The sequence below is a fragment of the Pogonomyrmex barbatus genome, unplaced genomic scaffold (genome assembly GCF_055798465.1).
Source record: "Pogonomyrmex barbatus isolate J1 unplaced genomic scaffold, ASM5579846v1 scaffold1, whole genome shotgun sequence".
NCBI classification, from domain to species: Eukaryota; Metazoa; Arthropoda; class Insecta; order Hymenoptera; family Formicidae; genus Pogonomyrmex; species Pogonomyrmex barbatus.
Genome location: NW_028297098.1, coordinates 9,265,161 through 9,287,929, shown reverse-complemented (window position 1 = coordinate 9,287,929; position 22,769 = coordinate 9,265,161). Strand labels below are relative to the sequence as shown.

General features: G+C 32.8%; 1 protein-coding gene and 2 pseudogenes across 1 annotated transcript; 1 reads left to right on the top strand and 2 right to left on the bottom strand.

Moving 5' to 3' along the window:
- Positions 1-33: 33 nt before the first annotated feature.
- Positions 34-1,323, top strand: LOC148938048 (matrix metalloproteinase-14-like). The gene has a single exon (XM_089083902.1). The coding sequence runs from the start codon at positions 34-36 to the stop codon at positions 1,321-1,323; it is 1,290 nt and encodes a 429-aa protein (XP_088940028.1).
- A 4,698-nt stretch (positions 1,324-6,021) lies between these two features.
- LOC148938047 (nose resistant to fluoxetine protein 6-like) lies at positions 6,022-9,867 on the bottom strand (annotated as a pseudogene).
- Positions 9,868-10,421: 554 nt separating this feature from the next.
- LOC148938046 (uncharacterized) lies at positions 10,422-16,858 on the bottom strand (annotated as a pseudogene).
- Between the last annotated feature and the right edge of the window lie 5,911 nt (positions 16,859-22,769).

Sequence of the window (22,769 nt, the reverse complement as noted above, 5' to 3'; positions counted from 1 at the left end):
TATATCGAATGACTTGGACAATTCTCCGAGAAAATGGGCGAAGACGCATCTCACTTGGAACTTTCATCTGGCAAGCGAGAGCGTTCTATGAGTCACCGAAGTCGCGTTCGAGATGTGGGCTGCGAATTCGTCGCTGACGTTCGCGATTCGATGAATCCCGATATCGTGATATCATTTCGGAAAGGTTTTCACACGTTCGTAGATCCTCGGCATCAAGGTAGCCGAATATGTCCGTCGTTGCTAGACGGACCAGGAAACGTGCTAGCTCACGCTTTTTTACCATCGTCCGAAGTGTCAGAGGTGGATAACGCGGAGAAGTGGCACATCGAGCTAACTACTAATCCTGACGATACGATTCATCTGCTGCATACGTTGACGCACGAGATCGGTCATGCATTAGGATTACATCACAGTCCTCTGAAAAATGCGATAATGTACGCTTTTGTTCCCTCTAAGATCTTTCCCGTGCAATTGAGCGAGGCGGATTTTCTCGCCATTCAGAATTTATACGGTTTAAGAAATAAGAGCGAAATTGCAGGACCAGTTATGACGACCGTAGCGACGACCACGATTGCGACGCGCGACACAGGGAATTCCGCGGATCTGTGCGCGTTACGACGCGTCGATGCGGTGTTGGTGTTAGAAAATAGAATGTATGTGGCGTATCGATACTACTTATGGTCGGTCGACCTAAACGGAAAATCTTACGGCAGGTCGTTGTTACTGACGGACTATTTGCGTTTTCTTCCCGATAATTTTACGCGTTTGGCGGGTGCGTATCGACGATCCTCGGGTCAACTCGTATTGTTTGTTGACGATATGATTTACATGATAGAATATCCGAGTTTTGAGCTAGTACCGGGTTGGCCGAGGAAATTGAGAGATATGAATCTTCCTCCTAATGCGAAAATCAACGCTGTGATTAATACCAACGCGGGACGAACGTTCGCGATTTACAACGACGAGATCGTGGCTGAGATCGACGATTGCTCGATGATAGCCGTCAGACATAATTCGTTGCACGCAATATTTCTAGGGATTCCACTCGCTGTAACGTCCGCCGTTCGATACATCGACGGTAATCTGTATTTTTTCGTTAAACGACAGTTCTTCAAATATAATGAATTTACTAGAAATGTAACTATAGCCGGTAAATTTGATTCAGAGATTTTTGGTATCGTGTGTCCAAAGGACGAATTGTTAGAACAATTGCGCGTTCTTTTGAAAAAACTCGCTCAGATGAGGAACGTATTTTCGAGCGAGGACGATTTAGAAGAGGAGAGGGAGGAGGAAGAGGCACGGAAGTTTTCGCATAGTGTATAGAGCTAAGGATACGAAACATTTACAAACAGTATTGCGCGATCTCTTCGATGTACTTCGATGTAAAGATGTACGATATCGAGCGCTCGCAGGATTCCGAGACGCGCCGAGTCGATGAGAGCGATGACGCGAAAAGGAGAAAGAGGACGCTTGACGATGACAGATCGATCGAGTCGAGTAGTAACGCCGTTATACGAACAATTCAATTAGAATTCTAGAACGAAAATATTCTTTGACTAAGACGGGATACAAGTTTCTTAATGTATGTGTCACTCTTGAACGCTCCTCGCGCGTGAATATTATTCTGGGAGATAGAGATGGCAAGGAGGTCTCGATGTTGCCCGATACATGGAGGCAGCTTGTCGAGCAACGAGACGTTCTCTTGAAGTATCTGCAGAGTACCAACGGAGAACCATCCTTTCCAGCCCCGTCGCATATTGGAAATATGACCGTGCGTTTCGGAAAAATCAACAACTTGACGATATTACGCTTGGAAACATCCGCGACTCGCTTGGCCATGTCGAAGGAAACAGTGAATAATGTTCAAGCTCGAGCATTACATCAGTCGACTCGTTATCTCGTTGACCAAGATATTAGGAAAAATTGATGCGAAATTGGCACGTTTCAAGGATATTTACCGCTGATACGGAAAATATATCGAAAGTTATACGCGATAGCGATGCCTACGATCGTAACGACATTATCGATTGCGAACTCGTTGCTCTGTACTTTGGGATGTAAGATTGAGATGAAATAAAAGTGAGATATATCATAAATAATGTTTTGTGTATTTCCTCAAGCATGTATATAAGTATAGCGAGCGATAAGAGAATTCGATTATAGTATGAGCAATGAATCTAATTATAATATATAAGCACTGAATCTAATATATAATTGTCACGTCCCAGCGCCGAGAGTACCTCTGGTCATGTCTAATGTAAATTTTTCAAAAATTTTAATTATTTATGACTGACTGTATCAGGAGACAGCACAAACAAACCCTTCCTATACATTTAATAAAAGAATATATCGCTTAAAATTATTTAAAAGTTTATACAAAATGACCGCTCCTTACCACAACCTTATGGCGCTACTACAGCCTTAATTCTCCTAGTAAATTTTCCCTAGAACTTCACTAACAAAAAGCAGAACATACTGAAATCACTTCTCCAGCTGTTCAGTAAAGTAACAAAGAAAATAGAGCTTAATATCACATCCTTATCTAAGCATTTCAACATTAACAACAAAATCTCAACAAATAGTAAATAATGAATAAAAAACACATGTAGAAAATATAACCTCGCTCACGTAATGCACGAAAACTATAACAAAACAATTATCGGTACATTGTAATATCTTTATTAACAATTAATAAACAAAATCATATAATTATATAAATAACAAAATACCAACCAATTTCTTTATATCGTCAAATATAACTTCAGAAACTAAGAAACCTTTGTATATCAAACCTTTCACTTTTGTTCCATTTTAATAATAAATATAAAAGTTAATAACAAAATTAATAACAATAGAAAGGATATGAATAAGGAATAAAAGTCATAATGACAATATAACAAAATCCATGACAAAATATTTATTCAACAGTTCATCTGATACATATCCTTATTTCAAGGATAAATTTTGTTGATGTCCTTATATGGATATATTTTCCCTGTATAAATACATTCTCCATCGAAAATCCTTTCGAAAACATAAATATAGTTTGTGGTTACAATTCTTAATTCTTAAGATATAAACAAAATTAAGGGTATATGAAAGCACACACACACATATATACATATATACGTATATTATACATTTCCTTATAAGATATAGTTTTCTTTATGAAATTATATAAACAACCCCGATAGAAACATATTTTATCTCAGAAAAGAAATTCTACGATTTAAATTTCGTTTAATAAAATTTATAAATAAATAAATTATTATATTAACAAATAATTATTATGAAAGATTTGGACAACACACAGGAAATCCTGCAACTTACCTCATTACACATACCTACCTAACTCGCACCATTTAGGAGATATTTAAACAATTATAAACTTCCTTACATACACTTACCTCAAAAACTCAAATCAGTTCAGCAGGCAAATCTCCGTATATAAACCAGTTCAACTTCTAGAAACCTTCATCCTAGACTTATATTTATACTTATATTTATAATTGTTACTTCCCTTTTTTCATTAACACTAATCCTATGGCTATGACAAGAATCTTGAATATTAATATGCATGGAAAACTACCCTAACGATTCAACCAATCACAATCAGAGCCATTTTGTACCTGAAAACATTTAATAAATAATGTATTACAAATGTAAAAAGAGTTATACTGATATATTTTAGATATACTAATTATACGATGTAATCATTATTATTATAAAATTGTAAAGTATATCTAAAACGATATTGCGATGATTAATATTTATTATAAAAGCTTAAATTCAAGCAAACTATATGTTTGTTAATTATAAGAAAGGAATTATTATAACGAAGTATAACTCTTTGAAAACAAAAATAGATTGAATAGTCATAAGTATGACTCATGGTCAGATTGTAAGCAAAAATAAGCCAACATTAAATGTCAAGGCCGCCATAATATTTAGTCACAAGTGTGATTTATGATCAGTTTGTAAGCGAAAATAAGCCAACGTTAAATGTCAAGGCCTCCATAATATTTTAATACCACGAGTCATCGCTGACTCATAGCAAATGTAGGCTAAGTCGACCAATAGAAAAACTATGTCAAGAACAGCTAGGTCTTAAACGCGTGAATCATAGCTGACTCATAATGAAAGTAGACTAACAATAGGCTTTATTCAGACCTGTAGAATCATAACATTGGAATTTAGGTCACCTCTACTTCCATGTTTTGGCAACGTATAAAAACCTCAAGCGACGATACCTTTGCGCATTTCATATTTCTCATTTCACACTTACGATTCACACTTACATTCACACTCGTATTTGCATTCGCACTTGTACGCACACTTACATTTTTGCATTTGTACTTCCACTCGCATTCGCTAAATATATATATATATATATATATATATATATATATATATATAAATAAAAAAAAACAAAATAAATTTAAAATAAAAATTAATAAAAAAAAATTAAAAACTCAGAAAAAACAAAAAAATAAAAACGCAAAAACCCGTTCCAATGATCTCCACCTTGTCGCGGTGGAACGGCTTATGCGCACACAAGTGCACAACAAAGAGAAGTCTCCGAATAAAATAATTAAAACAATTTCCATTCCATCAGATAATAAATCTGAATTAGCTTATAAATTCGAATTACGAACACAGAATCCAGATACGAAGGGATGCATTCAAGAAGTAAAGTGCCCTTCATATCGTTGTGCTGACGAAACCGACGATTGTGCCAACTTGTGCTAGGCTAGCACAACTCAGATATGCAGTATTATGAACATCCAATAACTACAAACCCGAGTTTTTAACAAAAAATGCGTGCACGAAGGGCCGCGCTCAAGAGTAAAGTGCCCTTTATATCGTTGTGCTGACGAAAGTTATGGTTGTGCCAACTTGTGCTAGGCTAGCACAATTCGGATATGCAGTATTATGAACATCCAATAACTACAAATCCGAATTTTTAACAAAAAATGCGTGCGCGAAGGACCGCGCTCAAGAGTAAAGTGCCTTTTATATCGTTCTGCTGACGAAACCGACGATTGTGCCGATTTGTGCTAAGCGAGTATATATTAGATATGCATTTGCATACTCTTTAGATGACTGATATATGAATAAATGTCATTTATATTTTTTTCCCAAATCTATTTTTTATCATAACTTCTATTGTTATTATTTTTTAAAGATAATATTTTGGCACAATGTTAGCACAACCTAGCACAATCGAGAAAATTAAAAAAATCGCAAAGTGGGGGGCTAGCCTAAAATGTCGTTTTTTTTCATTTTTTATGACATTTTTCACATTACGATTTTAAAATTCGAGCACAATGTAGCACAAACCTAGCACAATTCAGCACAACTCTCAAAATAAGTTATTTCTAAAAGTGAGAGGCTAACTTCTAATAGGTCGGATCCGGATGAGATAGCCGTATAGCGCGCGCTAGTAACGGAATAATAGTAACGGATAATAGTAACGGAAATTTTACATACGCTCCGTTATATCACAATATATTACAACAGTCTTATCGTTTATACATCGTATTATATCTAAAAAATTATCATAATATTTACTATAATATTACAACAGTTGTATCGTTTATACATTTGATTATATCTACATATGTATTTATGATTTGTTTTATAATTGCTAGATAACTATATATACATATGTATATGTGTATATATATATATATATATATATATATATATATGTGTGTATATATATATATATAATATATATGTATATATGTATATATATATATATATATATATATATATATATATATACATACATACATACATACATACATACATACATACATACATACATACATACATAGTACATAACTGTCATCATAAGTAAAAAGGTTAGAACAAAATATTTTCTTCAGAATATTTTGTTTAATTAAATGTTGAAGATGTATTGATTATATTTTTTATGTCATACGACAGTTATAATATAATGTAATTATATTAATAATAGGTATCCACATAATTATGACATAAAGTGATAGAGTTGATTTGAATTTTATATTTAATTGAAAAAGATACATATATTGTAAAGAAATTTCTCGAATAAATCTTGCTGATTCGATAAATGTTCTTCAATGAGCTTCAATTATAAAAGACGAAGTTAAAACAGAAATGTTTTATTGCCACGCCCGAATGTTTAAATTGAATGAGATTGTAAATAATAATGTATGTTTAACACTGTTTACTATTTTAACTTGACATGTATATATCTACTGATTACTATTATATTTTAAATATTACAATTTTATTAAGTATAAATATGTTATAAATATGTTAAATATATTTGTTATAAAACAAAAAATTCAATTAATTATACTTGAAAAACGTCATTGCCAAACACATATAAATATTGATCTTTTAAATAAAGCTGGCAACAGGCATACAATTTACTTCATAATTTGTATAAGTCAACATTCAAATGCAAACACAAGCCTTCTCACGTTCGCTAAATAAACAAAGTTGTTTCAACACACGCAAGCTTTAGGACTGGAGCATACACTTCTGCATAACGCATAATGCATAAGAAAATGAACCAATTAGAATCTTTTATTTTCATTGTGGAGGTAGAAAGGAAGGATTATGATTGGTTCATTTTCTTATGCTCCGATTCTTAATCTGCATACACAATTTACACATAGCACTAGTATCATCGAAAAGTAACGAGTCATTTAAAATTCTTACAATATAGAACAAGAATATGATGACGCCTACCATAGCGTCTGTATTATCTGTACAGTAACGTACATTATAAATTATAAGAAAAAATTGTAATTACACATATAAATATGTATTGTTAAAATAATTCAAGAAATATATTTTGGCATCCTTTTCTAAAATAAATCTTTTTACATTAATATATTGAATGAACATTTGTATTAATAAGATATAAGGTATTTCTACTTAAGAATAGAAGATAATGCTAATGCGCAAAAGTAACTCGTCAAGATGTATCCCAAATACATAAAAATCTGAAAATAAAAATAATAATAAATGAAAATTCTTTCTAAATCATTCAATTGTTAATTTTAAATATTGAATGTTTATATATTTACTTTAGGCAGAAGTTGAAAATAAATTGTCGAGTCATTATATAAATTAAACGATTGTATAATGATAGAATTTAAAAGATAAGCGCAATATGTGAGCTTGCTGAGAGGGATCAATCCTTTGAATGACAAAAACTGATTAACAATGCCTATAATAAAATCAAACATATATAATCATTCAAATGATATTAAATTAAAATATTTAGTATTTAAAATATGAAACTATAATTTATCATTATTATGACAAAAAATATGCAAATGAAACTAAAAAATAAAATTAGCAAATAAGACACGTAGTAAATAATAATTTCAAATTGATATATACTAATTAAATAACATTAATTTATATGTACATATGTATTAGGAATTAAACATACGTTCTTGTTTAGTAGAACATGCTATTATAACCCATGCAAAACTTATGGCCCAAGATATTCTATGCAAGGCAGTAAAAATAGCAGTAATTTCAACGGACGTATGTCACATCAAACGGCCAAATAATATTAAAATAATGCCAATAATTGGAAGTAACCAACAGAATACTTTAATTTTCTGAAAATTCAAATTATTATTATAACACAGCGAGAAACATATAAGCATATTATTATTTATGTATACTTTAATGTATTGTTAACTTATTTATGAACAATTAATCAATAAACTTGCAATAACAGGAGTTATTCTGTAGCTTTTATAAAATGTAATCCTATTTTAATAATATATTAAATTTATAAAACGTAAATTACACTTAATCTTTTTTAACATCAACTTATTGTTCACTTTTATTAAAATGTAACCTGTAATTATTCCTGTAATATATGGAATTATTCTAACCCATGATGGGAAGTATAAAACATCTAAAATGCTCATCGCAACTAGAAGAATAAAAAAAAAACCATCATCGTATAATATAATATTTAATTTCTCATAAGCAGAATACATTTTAATAACTCACATTGGAATGTATTCATAAATATATGATATATAACTATTAAGAATAATAGATCCTATTAAAAGTATATCGAATATTGTAGTAGCGGCATAAAAGTATCTAAAATTATGAAATTACGTTCATTCTAATATATGTGAGAGATATATTAGCTGTAATATCATCAATAACTAGTTAACTTACACAGTTGACAAAATCAACAGCATTATAGCAATTACAAAAAATTGCATATCATTAGATAGATACCAACTCCAACTCATGCACTGTAATAAAAAATAGAATATAGAAGTTTTATTACATTCTTAAGTATAATTTTAAACTTATCTTAACTTAAGTGGATTGTATCATTTCCTCGAGACCGAAGAGGTTATTTCAATAACGATATTCCTAATGCCATCATACAAGCCGGTGTTAGCCTTAAGATAAAATTTATATTACTTAAATTAATTAAAGAGCTCTTTATTCCATTACTACATTTTTTTACGTAACTTTCAATTATGAATTTCTACAAAAAATTAAAGTTTAGGTCGATTGAAAACCAATTTAATTTTTATTATCTGTTAATCAATTAAATATTTATGACAAATAATATTCCAAATTATATATACTTATTAAAATATTAATTAATATTACTAACATTTTTGTGTCAAACATAATATTATTATTTTTTTAACTAAATAATAATTAAATCAAAATATTAACTCATTTTTCCAATTGTGATTTTATTGATCAAAGAAATAATAAAAAGTTATGATACACTGCAAGAAATTAAGTTTAAATTAAAAGTTGGACTACATTTATAAAAGAATTTATATTTCAACCATAGACACTTCATTCTCTTGATGATACCCATTGTACAAATTAATTAATGTATTTTTTCCATCAAAATTTAATGTATATAAACAAGAATATAAGCAATAATATATTGTCAATAACAAATACTCATCAAAATATCAATTCCCGTTTACAAAACGTTCATAAATTGATTGCTAAATTGCTGGTTAAGATTTGCTGGGATGGATTATACTATATTAATACTGTATTTGTATACGCTACATATTTTTTCTCGAGTATCTTTGTTATATATAAACATATGTACATAATACATATGTACATAAATATATCGTAATTTTATTGTCAACTATTTATGACATAAGTTATGACTATCATTATGACATCAATTTCATTGTCATTTCTACTACACTTTGAATGATTAATTGACTTGAATTGATTTATAACGAACCTTATATTCACACTTTCTCATTATCTGGGTAATAAATTATTATGTATTATGTATATAATTAATATGTACACACCGAATAAATCTTTTTATTACATGAATAGAAAAATCAATTAATCTTTCTCTGTAGTCGATCGACTGATTCAGTTCTTTATTCGATTTATTTCTCAGATATGAATAAATTACTAAACATCCGCTTGAAAGAAAAAAAATGTCGACTGATAAGAATTCAATATCAAATACATTAGACCAAAAACTTTCACTGTATCTCTAGAACCATATCATATTTTTTATGAACACAAAATAAACGTCATTATATATAAAAAATAAAAAACCAATAATATATATTCTATGGATATTTTTAATTACTCACTCAAAAATCTATTGAATAATAGAAAGTATGAACAAGAAATATGCAACACGTAGTTACAAATTTTAAGTCGTGAATGGCGGGTATTACGTCGGCGGGTATTACGTCTAATTTTATATTAAATATTTCTTTCATATTTGTGTAAACAGAGAAACACATTAATATTTTTCCAATCTTTCTCGATAAGAAACCAATTTTTTTTTATGTCTATCCTTTTAGACATGTTTTTAACATTTGAATTTTAATTAACAGTTTTTAAAAAGATGTAATACAAAAGATATTTTTTTCTAATTAATACGTGATTGATGATAAAAAGATATATTAAATGTGTGATTGATGATAAATAGATATATCAAAATTTTTATTACCAATTATTTTTTATTAAAAAAGTAATCAATTTGAAAAAATAATTAATTAAAATTAATTAAAATTTATTAAATAATTTCGATATAAAAATAAAATTTTTTTTAACATAAGAAATGTAGAGCAAGAAAATGATAAGTTATCCGTTAGAACAAAAAATATTTCAATAGACTGTTTTAAAGCATTATGTTTGCATATACATAATACTTGCCATTAACAATATTTGTCGCATTTTTGTTTATACATCGATCCGGTTATTGCCATAAAAAAAGAGAACATTACAACAGCACTGTAAAACAAATTATTATTTTGGCATATTTTAAATTTTTAAAAGATTAAGATAAAAATTATATGTAAGGTATTTTTATAATATATATTAATGCATTTACATCATGCTATAAAATCTTGCACAAATAATTGCTATATTTGTGTTTTTCCGAACCAGATAAAAATTGATGTATTTGTCGATAGCCATTTATAATCATCTTTAAGGTCTTTAACTTGGATCAATTCAAAATCCATGGAATAGAGGTCACTGATTAGGAAAATTCTATCATAAAATAATTTTTTCATGATAACACTTAAATCATTTGTAGTGCACGATGCTAGTAAACATAGTCCGAGTGTAATTATATTCTGAAGGGAGAAAAATTTCTGTATATGTATAAATATTAAAGGAGAAAAATAACGTTTAGTATAAAAATTTAGTATAAATAACATTAGATAATTTTAAAAATTTATCTCACAAAATTTAACTCCATCAGTCCCTGTTATTAACTAGAGAAAGATCTAGTCCAATCTTCTATCATCCAGTAAGTACTTCTTACTGGATGACATAAAAAAAATTGTTTTCTAAAATTTGTAAGATTTCAATCTATTATAAACATTCAGCTTGCTATTTATGTGATTATGAGATATTTTCCCTCCAAAACTACTAAAAGTAAGAAATTAAAGACAAAAGAATTTCTTTTGTAGTTTTTATAATTTTTTTAAAGCTTTTTAATGATATTGTGAACAATCTTCCCAAAAAAGGACAAAGAAATGATACAACAATTTCCTTGAAATAGAGTTATATGATTTTGAATTTTATTTGAAAATTTTTGTTGATTTTGCGAAGTTAATGTAAAATAAATTTTTAAATCATCACTTAATAAATAATCTCTTTTTTTAAATAAATATATTTAACATTTCCCTGTAAAGTCTCACATTACAAGACATGTTTCAAGACTCAGATAAATAAAAATCCAAGTATGAGTATAAATATTAACGACTTTGTGCAATGTTAATTATGTACAATATTTTAATCTTCTCTTGATTAAATTTAGTTTAATTTAAAAAATGTAATAAGTATAATGATTTTAAGAACTTAATTTACAATTGAATATAATTTTATAATTGAATATATTTTATCTCTATTCTCTGATATTTTATATAATTTTCTTAAATTTTTCTTTAATTTTCTTAAATTTACCTCTTCAAACATATTCACATGGTACTGAAAAATACTGTTATGACTAAAATAAGCAACAAAATAATTCACTTGAATGATGGAAATTCCTCTTGCGAATCATGATACGATATATTATTTAATATTTTTCTCTTTGAAATTTTTAGAGGAACTGTATTCATCATATCAAAACATTGACTACGGCTGCCTAGCCAATAATTATTTCGGTAAAGAAAACCAGAATTAAATACACCACTGGAATCTAATATTTAAAACGATTCGCTTTTTCGTCGGTTCGTGTTCCGCAAAGATATGCTACATACGCGGATACGCTCGTCGGTCGATCTAGATTCGGTATGAAAAAGCGGCAAGACGAATAAGTTCTCTGATATTAATATCTATATTTAATATATGATGACATAATTGGATGACAAGATTGCTACAATGAATCGTGATGGTGACGATAGCGTTTTACAATTAATTAATCAGCGGCGCAGTTCTCGTCCAAAGCAGTGGACGCGGATATGTACAGCGGACGCGGATCTTGTTACGGCGGCGCGGGTCACGGATATTTCCAGCGATCGTGGGTCGCGGATATTGACAGCGGACGCAGATCGCTGGTCTGTTACGGCGGCACGGGTCTGTTACGACGGCGCGGGTCGCGGGTATTTACAGCGGACGCGGATCGTGTTACGGCGGCGCGGATCACGGATATTTACAGCGGATGCGGATCGCGGATAGATGCTTGGAGGCAAGGATGGCGGCGACGGTCCACAGCGGCGGGGCCGGCGTGTTCGGCCACAGGGCGCAACGGCCAGAAACACCTGGCGTGGCGAGCTTGCCGATACGTTGCGTTTATGCGGAAACGGAGGAGATGCTTAGCCAGTGCCAGTAACTCCTGGCTGGGGCAGCGAACACGCTACCTCGAGTGTTCCTGGCAAGCGGATTCGGTGGATCGGATAGGAGCGGAGAATCGGCTCTGGCCAGTAACTCCTGGCTGGGGCGGCGTACTCGCAACCTCGGCTTGGCGGATTCTCGGTTCGGGATCGGAGTCGGTTTCGCTAAGTGAGCCCGGCGGATGATTCTGAGGATCTCTCTCATTTCTGATCGGATCAGGCTTTTTATATCCCGATCGATAATTCGATGAAATTCGGCGTCTATTCGGGTCGATCCGCGAGTATTATTTTGCCGAACTAATTTGTAATAACAAAATAACTTTGTTCGTTGCTTTTGATCTTTGAAACGGCGCGTTCGGGTATTTCCGCCGTGTGGCGCTAAGTAACACAGATTTCCCATACAGCCCGTAAGCCGTACTAATTATTTCGGTAATTTAAAGCGTTTACCGGCGCTTTGCGCCTTTTAAGTCGACGGGTGGTCGGTCGGCTTTTGTCCGATAGGGTGATGGTTCGGACGGAACGATGCGGCGGGGTGCATCGTTACATACTAAAAACAAAAATTAAAATTTAGAATTGAATCAATATTTTTCTTTGATATAGTTTGTTTGATATAGTTTGTTTTAGAGATGAATCTTTTATGGCACTTAGTAATAAAAATTTTTAATATTACAATTAAATATGTATTGGGTCTATGCATAATTTCATAGCGAAAATCGAATAAATTTCAAACGCAAAATATTTAGCAAAAAAAGCGATTGTTGTATCCCAGTTGTTGGGCTACGATGTTAATATTAGGGATAGTCGGGTTCGTTAAGCTTAAGGAGTTAGAACTCCGAGCAGGATCAAAAGAATGTAAGGATCTTCTTGAATTCACTAACACACACTTTCTTTAACTGATTTATTCTCACAAGTATATAGATGCTTGATATATTAACGATTATATTGTACACACGGTTAAACATCGTCGGGTGACTCGGTGCGTATCGCTTTACTCTGGCGGTTGACGACTGAATATGTCACCTGAGATGCTGATAGTACGGCTCGCGGGAACTTCGCTACGAGATTCGATAATATCTCGATGGTTATAAGTCCGATTCCAGACGACACGTAATTTTCGACTCTCTCGACTCTGCCTTGTATGGTCGATTATGTAGACTGATCGATGTCCGATCAGTTGCGTCATTCTGATCGGTTGCGTCGATTGCTCGCGTGATATTGAGTGATCAATATCACGCCTGGTTCGATAAGCAAATTGAGGAATTTGCTGACAGACTTTTCGCAATATTCTCGCGCGATGCATTTCTGCGATCTTTTGAAAGACTGATCGCAATTTTGGCGATCACGCATTTATGTCGTCTTTCGAAAGACTTTTTCCGAATTTCATGCGGACTAATTTTGTTGTCATGCGGACTACTTTTATTATTAGTTGTAGATCTGGCTACAATACGATTTTAATCAACTAAATATGTTCCATTCTGTTCAATGTCTTTCTGCCATCTCTCCATGAGCTTCATTATCCCTCTTTTATAGAAGTCCTGAGATTTTTGGGCAAAGAAGTCATCCAAATAGTTTTTAAGGACATCCAAGGAACTAAAGGTTTTGTTATTCAAATTGTTATGTAGCGCCCAGAACAAGTGGTAGTCTGAAGGTGCAAAGACCGGACTATACGGTGGGTGTACCAAAACATCCAAGCCGCAATAATTTTTGCCGGGTCATCAGAGAAACGTGTGGTCTAGCGTTGTCCTGGTGGAACACAACGCCCTTTCTGTTCGCCAATTCGGGTTTTTGATCGATTGCTCATTTTAATTTGGTCAGTTGTGAGCAGTACTTGGCCGAATCAATCATTTTGTTGGGTGGCAGCAGTTCATAATAGACGATTCCTTTCCAATCCCACCAGATACTGAGCATGATCTTCTTCGGGTGTAATCCAGCTTTTGCGACCGTCTGAGCAGCCTCTGAGCGTTTCGACCATGATCTTTTTCGATTGACATTGTTGTAGACAATCCACTTTTCATCGCCAGTGATCATCCGCTTTAAAAATGACTCGTTTTGATGGCGTTTAAGCAGCGAATCGCAAGCTGAAATTCGGTCCATTAAATTCTTTTCGCTCAGTTCGTGCGGCACCCAAACATCAAGCTTATTTACCATCCCAAGCTTCCGTAAATGTCTCGAAACAGTTGATTGATCAATGTTGAGATTATGTCCAATCTCTGTAGTCGTCAAATGCCGGTTGAAGTCGATTAAAACCTTGATTTGATCAGTAGTGACTGGCCGACCAGAGCGAGGAGCATCTTGGAGATCAAAATCTCCGCAACGAAATTTCGCAAACCATTTCCGACACATACTTTCGCTTACGGCATTCTCTCCGTACACGATGCATATCTTTTTGTGAGTTTGCGACGCGTTTTTGCCTTTTCGGAAATAAAAAAGCGAAATACATCGAAAATACACGTTTTTTCCTTCCATGTTCAAAATATAATTAAATTTCGTATACGTCACGGATCTCGATGAATACTTTTTTAAAATGTCGGCACAAATTTCAGCTTTCACTTAATGTATGACACTTTATATGTTTGACACATATGCGAGCGGAAAAACAACTGCGAACGACATCTGTCGGAATTTCGCTACGGAATTATGCATAGAATTGTAATTTAAAATATATTTACATAAATAATAATATTTCTTATCAATAATCTCAGCTTTGAGATATCGATATGTACACGCGATATGTACACAAGGTATAGTAACTAGTTAATTAGTTAAAAGTTAAATAATGAAGTTAAAGGTTAATAATTTTTAACTCAGCTTAATTAATTTTAATTGAGTTTTTTAACTTTAATTAATTAGTTTTGAAAACACATTAACACATAACTACGATTCGTTAATTTTTCTCTAACAAGATAAGATTTTTTTTATTTATGGAACTGGAATTAGGATGTCTGATCCGAAATAGTACGGCTACGTGTAGATGGAGTGGGTCAAGCTTATAGAAACGTCCCTAAATAGTACAAAAAATCCAAAAAATAATTTATTTTGAATCCCCAAATTATGAAATGTATTCCTCTTGCGTACCATTTCTGATCTAAAAATGTTTATAAAAGTTCTACAGAATTTTACTTTTATGTCATCAATTCTGATATTCTTTTTCAGATAAGGAAATTTGTTTTATAGTTTGTAACAATTCGTAATGAAATCATAATCATTTTTAAATAGTATTCCTAATAAGTATCCTAACAAATATATATTTCAGAAATATCCTAAATTAATTATTACATAGAAATTAATTATTACATAGAACGAAACAGTACTGTCAAAACATTTTGTTTTATCTCGGAGATTTTATGTTATTTTATTTACCTTCAAAGCATCACCAGAGATGCCAAAATAAAGTCTCGGAACTGACTTCATTATTATTTTATTAGAATTAGGACATAACTCTCATAATATACCCAGCATCCGGAAATAAATTAAAATAAATTGAAAATTTCTAATTCATTTTAATTCATTTTAATACATTTTGGATTGAAAGAATAAGAAGCACTTCGTTTCAATCTCGTTTCACGGATTAAAATGAATCGGCCGACGTAATCTTTTCTGGATTGACAGCATAAAAATCTTATAGTTTCAATCTCACTAAATTAAAATGGATTCAAAGAATTCTTAAATTTTAATTGGATTGAAATGGATTAAAAAAAAATCACGATTTTGGATTTGTCAATGATCAATGACAAATTCATTTTTATCTATTTCAATCCATTTTCTGTTTGCTGGATAATGTCATTTATTTTATTTATATGGATTTTAGTTATGAGAAATGGAGTCAACTGCGTCCATTTATCGACGATTTCATGTATTCGCGATTCTTTTCGAACTCATTACGAACAGAAAAAAAATTTCTTTCAGCAACTTCGATTTAATTTCATAGAAGTCAAAACGTGTACTTTTATAGAATTTTTGTTAGATTACCGGAAAGAAATTCTTCTTGAGTTCATAATGATTTACTGTGCTATTTTAAATAAAATCACAAGCCAGTAATATATATACAAATGGCGTATTGCTATGCGATATTAATTAACTGTGAAAATCAAATCAATGACAGATGATAGACAGATGATCAATGTATGCGTTTATGTAATTATAAGCCGTGCAATTTCTATGCAATATTATTTATTCTCCTGATTATTGTTGACTGATTATAATTGAGAAACTATTACCTTAATATCTTCATATTAGAACTTTTTATTTTATTTCCAGAAAATATTATTAAGATATTATGATTACAGACATCTGTATTAAATATCTTAAACTTCCGCATTTTTTACTGAATAATACTTTATCAATAAGATTAAAAATGACTATAAACTTTATTTACCTTTCAAGCCCCATAATATTTATTGATCGACAGCATTTCGAAACTTCTGCGAAAATTTCTTTCTATATATCATCGAATTAATAAAGTCAGCTACCGAAACAATGGCATAAGCGGGTAGGGTTTGAATACGAGCATCATGAAATTCGTGAATATTTCAGAAACACAAAATAATGTGATAAAGTTTATGCAGATGTACAAAGTAAATGCAAATTGTTGTAGCAACATAATACGCAGCAATTACATTTATTCCTTTGCCACTGAAAATCAATAAACATTTATGATGATCATGATAATAACTTAGAGAATAATTTGAAATGCAGAATTTTGAAATGCAGAAAAATAAAATTATTTTATTAATATAATAAATATTATTATAACATAAATATATATAACTTTTTAAAAAATATGTTTTATCCAATAACGCCAAAAAAGTAATATTATATCACTGGGTCGATGAGAAGATCTTTGTATTGAGCTTAACATATGCTTTTTTTTTTTAAATCGTCCCTTTTGTAATTAGCTTTTATAGAAGATTATGTATAATGTTCAAAACGACGTAATGAACAGAAGAAAACTGATCTAGATAAATAAGTGTATAAGAAATTAGGTAGAAAATAAGACCTATTTTTATTTATTTAAATGTTAATATCCAATTAATGTTAATGTTTTACTGAAACAACAGTGTTTACGTAAGCCAATATTTTAAACATATATAATTATAAAAAAACTTCATAAAAGAAATCGATAGTAAACTTGCAATACATACGATCGAACAAGCGTTTAAACGCTTATTTTATAAATTTATAAAATTAACAAACAAAAAGCAATGAGAAAACGCGCAGTAAACAGTGCGCAATAAACTTTATAATTCTTCTTGATTAAAAAATCTTCTTTAATTAAAAATCAAATGTTTCGGCTCTCGTATTGAGCCATCTTCAGTGATAAATAGTATTGGTCAGTAAACGCCGAACTCTAATGTGATTTAATCAAAAGTATGTCGCTCACGACGGCCAAGTCGTGTGAGGGAGCAAATCTTTCCGTCTTGTCCCTGACAAAGCGGCACACGAATATAGTTGGAATCAGATTCTGATAATATAAATAGTATAATATAAAGTTTCTTTACTCACCACATTAAAGCCAAGCTATACATGATGGATCGTATAAGCACAAAAAAGTTAGAAACGTTACAAAGATGTTAAAATCAACAATTATTAAAAAACGTCTAAAAATTATTAGGTATTAAATAAATTATTAAGTATTAAAAATTAGTCAAAAGACAGTCATGACAGTTCACATACTGAGTGAAATCGAAAAAACCGTGATGAAAGGAATTGAAGTAGTAAGTGAGTAACCATGGCGCGTCAAAACAAACCCCCACCACCTTCCCACTGGCGCCAGAGGTGTGGCCTCCGACTGGCAGCTACGTGGAAATGGAGCGTTCTGATTGGTCGGTGGTCGTGGGAGGTGATAATTAGGTAATTAGTGGGAGCGTTCTGATTGGCTGACTCCGTAGCTGCCCGGCGCGTGATTGGCTCTAGCCATAGTGCCCCAAATATGCGATTGGTTGTCGAAATGTTAGACGAAAAGTAAGGGAAGGGGGAGAAAGTGTCTGGGACCGATTGGGGTCCGACAACAAAATGGCGTCTGCAAAAAAATATATGACGGTTTTGTAAAAGGAATATACTTGTCGAGAATGGAATGCGATTTTTGTGACACGGGAATGGAGCGTGGAGAAGAAAACTGATTTTCTGCGAATTTTTATTAGGTGTATATGGGATATGACATTTTCTTAGGGCGAAAAGTTTCTCGGCGTCTCATAGTCTGTGAATTTAGATAAATTTCTCGACTCGTTTGACATTTTTTGTATGGAGGAAATATAGATTTATAGAGTATATAGGTTTTGAAGACGTGAAGTTTGTCGGAGTGTAATAACCGTTAGAATTATTCTGCGTGTCATACGGTATTTGGGGAAGGAAAACAGGAACAGACAGGTTCACACTAGAAGTTTCTGACGATGACGACGACGACGACGACGAACTTAGAGTTATACGAAGGTTTTATCCTATCCACAAACACGTGGGCTGAAAAAATTTTCTTTCGACACGACGATAACTACGCATATTGAAGGGAGAGAGAGAGAGAGAGAGAGCGAGAGAGAGAGAGAGAGAGAGAGAGAGAGAGAAATGTGCGGGTCGGGAAAGCATAGAAGTACTAGAAGACAATAAGAAAACACGCTCGCGCAGGCTCGCGTAAATGACTTTCAAAAAAGAGGAGTTGTGAAAAATTTAGGATAAAGGGAGAGATAAAGAAACGATGTAAATTTGAATTTATGTTATCAACTATAAGTTGAATTTATTTTCGCATATATATGAATATGTTTTGTTATAGAGTTATTCTTTTTGTTATAAAATTAAATACACGATTTGGTTATTATATAAAAATTATAACTCACGATTCAATAAAATTATAGTAGTAATTTCTTTAAATTTTAATGTAATTAATTCTAAAAATACAATATCAAAATATGTATCCAAAAATGGTAAATTATTTATTTGCGTTCTCACAGTAAATTCGATATCCTTTTGGTTGCCTCAGACAGTGAGTTTGACGATATCGGCGTCGATGTAATTGTTAGGTAGACATAGTTCTATCTCTTTGATCAAATAACGTGCGCACTCATTAATAATATCGACGACGGATGCTAGCTGGTTTATACGAGCATCGACACATTTGACGATATTCTCCATTCCTTGAAAAGTAGCTTGTTGCATTACAACTACGACGGAATAAGTTTTCCTTTTTTTCGATGGAGGTTGTTCCTCCCGTTTTTGAGTCTGCTTGCGTATTTCCAGTACTGTTTTCTTTAGGAAAATTTTCATTTTCCTTATACGTCACCAATACAGCTTTCGCCCCGTAGGCAGAGGTGAAGTTGATGAATATGTTTGCAAATGTGATGGGATTTACTTTGCTTTTGCTGCTTCCGTTAAAATATGCGCTCATGTACCGAATACTGTCTTGAAATTGCTGCCACGTGTCCGGATCAAAGCTGATTCCTTCTACAGAATTACCACTCAATTTAACGACAGGCTCGAAGATCCTTTCCTTCCTAGATAATTGTAATCCCACATGTAATTTCTTCGTATAAGGGGTACTGAGAGGGTACGTCGTAGAAAGCAGCAAATTTTATTCCACATTTTGCACAGAGTTCTCGAATATCTTGCGAATATTTTCTAATTTAGCGGGATTCGCAATTTCTTGTTGTCCGGCCATATTACTCGATGAGAGAATTTTGAACAAAATGTCCACTTTTGTCCACAACAAACGAAAACTCGGAGGGATATTTTCGAAGTAGACGCTTCGAATGTCGATACTCGAGTGAAGCAGTGTAGCAGTACAACATTACTTACTTATATCGCATCTTCCCCTCCTTTTGAAATAAACAAAAAAGTACGTTTTATAAATAATATACAGTTAAACCGAAGATTCTAGAAGAAACGTGTATTTTTGCTTTGTCTCTACTTTTTTCAAGGAAAAACTTTCCTCGAATAACAAAATTATTACAGATTCGATCATGTTCGAACACGCGTGAATCTTGGATGTTAGATGAGAAAAATTTTAAATAAATGAATTATTGAACATTCGAGTAAACTATAATTTTACGTTGCTCTTTTTCAACAAGGAAAAAATTTTCTCGAATAAAGCAAATATTACACGTTCGATCACGTTCGAACGTGTCAGAGCATTAGATGAAAAAATTTAAAAAAAATTTAAAAAAAATCATACAAAAACTATTTCAAGAAGAAGAAGAAAGTATCGAAATATACAATAGAAATACGAGTAAGAAATATTTTATAAATGTTTAAAATTTGTTAATGTTTAATTTGTTAAATGTTTAAAAATTTGAAGAAGCGAGAACTTTCCTCAAATTTAAATAACTATTTATTTGGACGTGCTATATATCTGGCGCCGTTTATAACAAAAAAAAGTGAAATCGAAAAAGGATCAAGCTACAAGTAATATAAATTTTTCAAGAAAAAATGATTTATTACTTGGGCTGAGATAGCATTCCTACCCCTCGCACTCTCGAAATTACAGGATAATTCTATAATTTTTTATAAATCTCTTTTGGAAAAGATTTTCCCTATATGTAGTGCGTTTTGCGCTATCTAAAACTATTTCTGAGTTGAACTCTTTCGTGCTTCACCTCGGTTTTGTCACGCGAGTTTTAAAAGTTTTGGATTATTTTGCGCGAATAAAGGTGCGAAAAATGGGCAGTGAAGTGATTAGAAGAAGCATAAAGTTAGCATCGATGTTGGATACTCACACAAACGCGGAGAAATTTTTAACTAAAATATCTAACGTTTCGCTCGATGCCAACTATCTGCTTTTCACACATTTTTCGTGCGAATGTTCTGATACAATATTGGGAGTATTGTATCAGTTAGGATACTTTGGTACCGACGCGCGTTTACTCCGGATTGCCGGAGAAATAATTGAAACGCGACGTGCGGTTGGACGGAGGATGTGGGTGGACACATCCAAAATCTCCTCTCTCATCTCCACAATGGTAAGTGACTCTCTATTATTTTTATAAAAGCAACTCATATATCAAACTCGCGATTTAGCTAATTTTTAATAATAAATTATAGTAAGAAATGCACGTCAAAGAGTCACTGCGGTGGTGAATCCGCTCACGCAAATTCGAAAGCGACACGCGGAAGATGAGGCAGAAGCAGGTCCAGCGCGTAAGCAATATTATTAAAAATTAGACAGGAGTAATGTTAAAAAATACAATTTTCCAAGATTAAAATATTAAATGCTTTTAGGAAGATCACGTATTGAACCTACGCAGGAATTAGAGGAGGAGGCGTCAGAAATTATTCAGCTCTCATCTGGTAGGTTTACATTTTTAAATAAATAATTTTTAAAACAAATAATAAAAGTTAGAAAATCTTAATACAACTTTGTTTTTAGATACGGCAGTAAGTACTCAATCAGCGAGTGTTTTCGCCCGGTAAGTCGATAGAGAGAAAATATTAATTAAAGTACACAATATCTTTATTGATTAAGGACATAATATTAATATCGAAAATAAAAATTTACGATATATTTTTTTAGAATACGACCATATGTACTCCCCCGTAATCCCGGAAGAGAGAATTTGGAGCGATGAAGAAGGGGAAGAAGAAGAAGAAGAGGAGGAGGAGGAGGAGGAGGAGGAGGAGGAGGAGGAGGAGGAGGAGGAGGAGGAGGAGGAGGAGGAGGAGGAGGAGGAGGAGGAGGAGGAGGAGGAGGAGGAGGAGGAGGAGGAGGAGGAGGAGGAGGAGGAGGAGGAGGAGGAGGAGGAGGAGGAGGAGGAGGAGGAGGAGGAGGAGGAGGAGGAGGAGGAGGAGGAGGAGGAGGAGGAGGAGGAGGAGGAGGAGGAGGAGGAGGAGGAGGAGGAGGAGGAGGAGGAGGAGGAGGAGAAACGCGAGGAAGAACCCGAAGAAGGCGAAGAGGAAATTAGAGAAACACCGCCTGGTATATAATCTTTTTTCTTACTTTTTCGATTTATGTTCGTGTTCAATTTTAAATTATCGAATTTTTTTAATAGGAATTCCTCCCAGCCCTGTTCTCTATGCGAGAAGGAGACGCTATCGATAAAAGGCGAGACCTCAGAAAAATATGCTTGTTTACTAAATTAAATACGAACATAATATTCTAAGCAATCTCGAAGTATTTTCTGTAAAATATGTTTCTAATTTTTTGTAACTTTTGCACAGAAGCGAACAATAAAGAGCCGCAGCTGGAGGAGGGCTTCCGCCTCAAGAAAATTTGGAGGAGGGAGAGGTTGAGGAGGAGGAGCAGCAGGAAATAGCAGACGAAGAAAGGGAGGAGGAGGAGGAGGAGGAGGAAAGGGAACAAGCACGTGTTGGTCACAAGGTCAAAAATTTTAATCATTAATTTTTAATCGGGGAAAATTCGCGCCGCTTTAGAAATTTCGCGATATTAGGAAAAGAGGCGATATTCCGTTTGCGTCCGCTACCCGAAGGAGTCGATGTTTATAACTG